Source organism: Crocodylus porosus, unplaced genomic scaffold (assembly GCF_001723895.1).
Source record: "Crocodylus porosus isolate Cpor-Errol unplaced genomic scaffold, CroPor_comp1, whole genome shotgun sequence".
In the NCBI taxonomy this organism is placed as follows: Eukaryota; Metazoa; Chordata; order Crocodylia; family Crocodylidae; genus Crocodylus; species Crocodylus porosus.
Genome location: NW_017728943.1, coordinates 88,045,592 through 88,048,343, shown reverse-complemented (window position 1 = coordinate 88,048,343; position 2,752 = coordinate 88,045,592). Strand labels below are relative to the sequence as shown.

General features: G+C 43.7%; 1 protein-coding gene across 1 annotated transcript in view; it reads right to left on the bottom strand.

Moving 5' to 3' along the window:
- QPCT (glutaminyl-peptide cyclotransferase) overlaps positions 1-2,752 on the bottom strand; it is a 22,603-nt gene that overhangs the window by 7,041 nt on the left and 12,810 nt on the right. The window contains exons 4-5 of the mRNA XM_019549745.1: positions 1,169-1,345; positions 556-655 (exon numbers count right to left, since the gene is read on the bottom strand). Of these exons, the coding sequence (XP_019405290.1) occupies positions 556-655; positions 1,169-1,345 (277 nt within the window). The remainder of the gene's footprint in view (positions 1-555; positions 656-1,168; positions 1,346-2,752) is intronic.

Below are 2,752 nucleotides of genomic sequence, written 5' to 3'. Positions count from 1 at the left end.
TTGCGCTGCTCCCAGGGCAAAGGCAGCAGAGACAGAGCCCCAGCCGGCAGCACACCTTCACCACATGCACAAATCTAGGAGGCATATGCCCAAGGGTGTGCACAGTGTCAGAGAGCTGCACCCCTGAACAAGTCACCCACAGCTCCATCCCATGACCTGCCCCTGCCTCATTCCCTCCGTCACTGTGCAGGCCTCAATCTACCACCCCCTGACCCTTCCTTCTCCCCCCACCCTCCCTTCCACATACTTACCTGCAGGACATTACTCTACACACTACCGGGCTGCGTTCCTGGCCATATACAGGCTGCAGCTGCTAATCTGTGCCTGTGCCTGTGCACGTACCTCCCCCCTCCTCTCCCCCACCCACTGCAGCCGCCAGGAGCCCACACCAGGCTGCCCTGCAGTCCTCTGCATTGCTGCTGCCACTTCACTGGGTGCATGCATGATCCACGTGTTAAAAAAATTAACTCAAGAACCAATTAATGTGTTAATCACACACGTTAACTGTGACTAATTGACAGCCCTGCTTTTAATCATGGGTAACCCACACCTTACCAGTTGCTTGAAGCCTGTTAAACCACCGGGCAGTTTTTGGAAAATAGTTGGGAAAAGTGGGGTTTGGTGCACCAATCAAATCCAATAACACAAGTAGATCCTGTAAGAGGAAAACAAAAGCTTGTTAAAGACCATGGTTTTTTTAAATAAATAAGCTGTCCTACTTTTATACAAGTGGAAGTGTAACATTCCCTCTTCTCTAACTCAATAAGCCTCATCAAAGAACCAATGATATCACCACCATGTCTGAAAAGATCTATTTGGCAGAGGTAGTAGCCAGTTCTAATATGAGAGTACATTTAACAAGGAAAAATGGAACAGCATAATTTGCAAAATACAATGGCCCAGACTCAGAACATCTGGTGCAAGCAGTTTCTGCTTTCAGAAAGAAAGCATGTTGTCCCTCCATTTGTCCCTGTTCTTATCTAGGTGAAGTTGGCCATGCTGAAGAAAGATAACAGAAGTAGGACCTCTCAAAAAACTGCTATTAACTTGAATGTAGTTCTTGAGAAACTGTTCAGTTCCAAGGGAAGTTTGGCCAATTATTTCACAGTAATAATGTGCATGAAGTTTAACTATTTCTTATTTTAAAAGGAAAAGGGTTTTCACTTACAATGCCTTGTAGCTGACTTGTGGTAGTGGTACCAGGTGGATGTGGTGTAGATGCCATTTTCTGAGCTAGGTGTTGAGATCCGTAGAGCGAATCAAAAGGTGACCACTGAACAAAGGCTTCTTCACCATCAAAGAAAATGAGCTGAAGTGAAAGATCTGGTCTGGAGGTGGAGCCGTTCTGTTGAGAAATGTTAATAATGGTATCACTGATGCTTTTTTTTTTAATACATATAGACAGAACATTGATCCTTGATCTAATCCTGCACCTGTTACTTGCATGAGTCATCCTTTTGAACTAGTCAATAAGAAACTTCAGCATTAGCCTATTTTCAGGACATCATATCCAGATCTTCCAATTTTTTCAATCTCTGCCACATCATGATGGCTGCCATTTGCTTGTACACCAGCATTTGATGATATAGTTTATTTACAAGGATGTTGTAGGTTACATATCTGCCTTTTTTGAGAATAAATCCAATAACTTGAGAACCATCTACAAAACCAGGTAGCTGAAAAAGCTGATGTCAGATAGGAGCAGCATATGGGACAAGTCAGGACATGAAAGACGTGGGTCTGCAACAACACCCAATTGAGGTCTGACTCGGCTGACAACTCATCATGGATGTCTGGCTGCAGGTCTGTCTCTGTGTACACACACACACACACACACACACACACACACAAGCTGTGTTTTTTGTAAAGCTTCTGTGTGCTGGGTCTCATGAAACCTTAGTGAGGAACAAAGAGCCATCAGCCATGAAACCAGTGACGGCCTCTTCCTGTAGCGTAACGGGCAGCCAACTGTAGGGGTTATATTTGACCCTCAACCCAAAGCAAAGGGTGCCTGTTGGTCACACCCTTCCTCTTTAGTCGCCAAAAAATCAAGGTAATCCAGTCCACTGCAGAAAAGACAACTTTTCTGTTTAAGGTTGCAAAGAGCTATCCATATGAAAGATCTTCCCCTTCCCTTTTCTTAGTACAGATAGAGGCTTTATCTGTACTCAGGATATTTCCTAAGATTTTTAGGAATTAGCCTAAAATTAGTCTAAGCAATTTAGCCTTGGTGTTTTAACTATTATGTCCACTAGTCAGAGCTTCAAACCGTATCGGGGTTATATACAATACAGTTAAAATGGTAGGAGCAGGGTCAACAAGTAGTGTCCCATATGAATTGTGACTCAACTTTGCTACCATGGGTGGAGTTCCGTACTAGGAGAAACAAAAGAGGCTAGAATACTTCAGTTTGAAAAGGAGAAGGCCAAGGGGTGATAAGTCTATAAAATCATGAAGGGTGTGGACAAAGTGAACAGGAAACTGTTATTCACTAAGTCCCAACATACTAGAACTAAGGGGGACCTAAAATTACCATGAGACATGTTTAAAGCTAGCAAGCGAAAGTACTTTTTTATGTGGTGCATAGCTAACTTGAGGAATTCATTACCACAGGAGATGGTAAAGGCAGGTAATATACCTGGGTTCAGAAAGAGACTAAAACATTTCATAGATTTCATAGACATTAGGGCTGGAAGGGACCTCGGGAGATCATTGAGTCCAGCCCCCTGCCCAAAGGGCAGGAAGTCAGCTG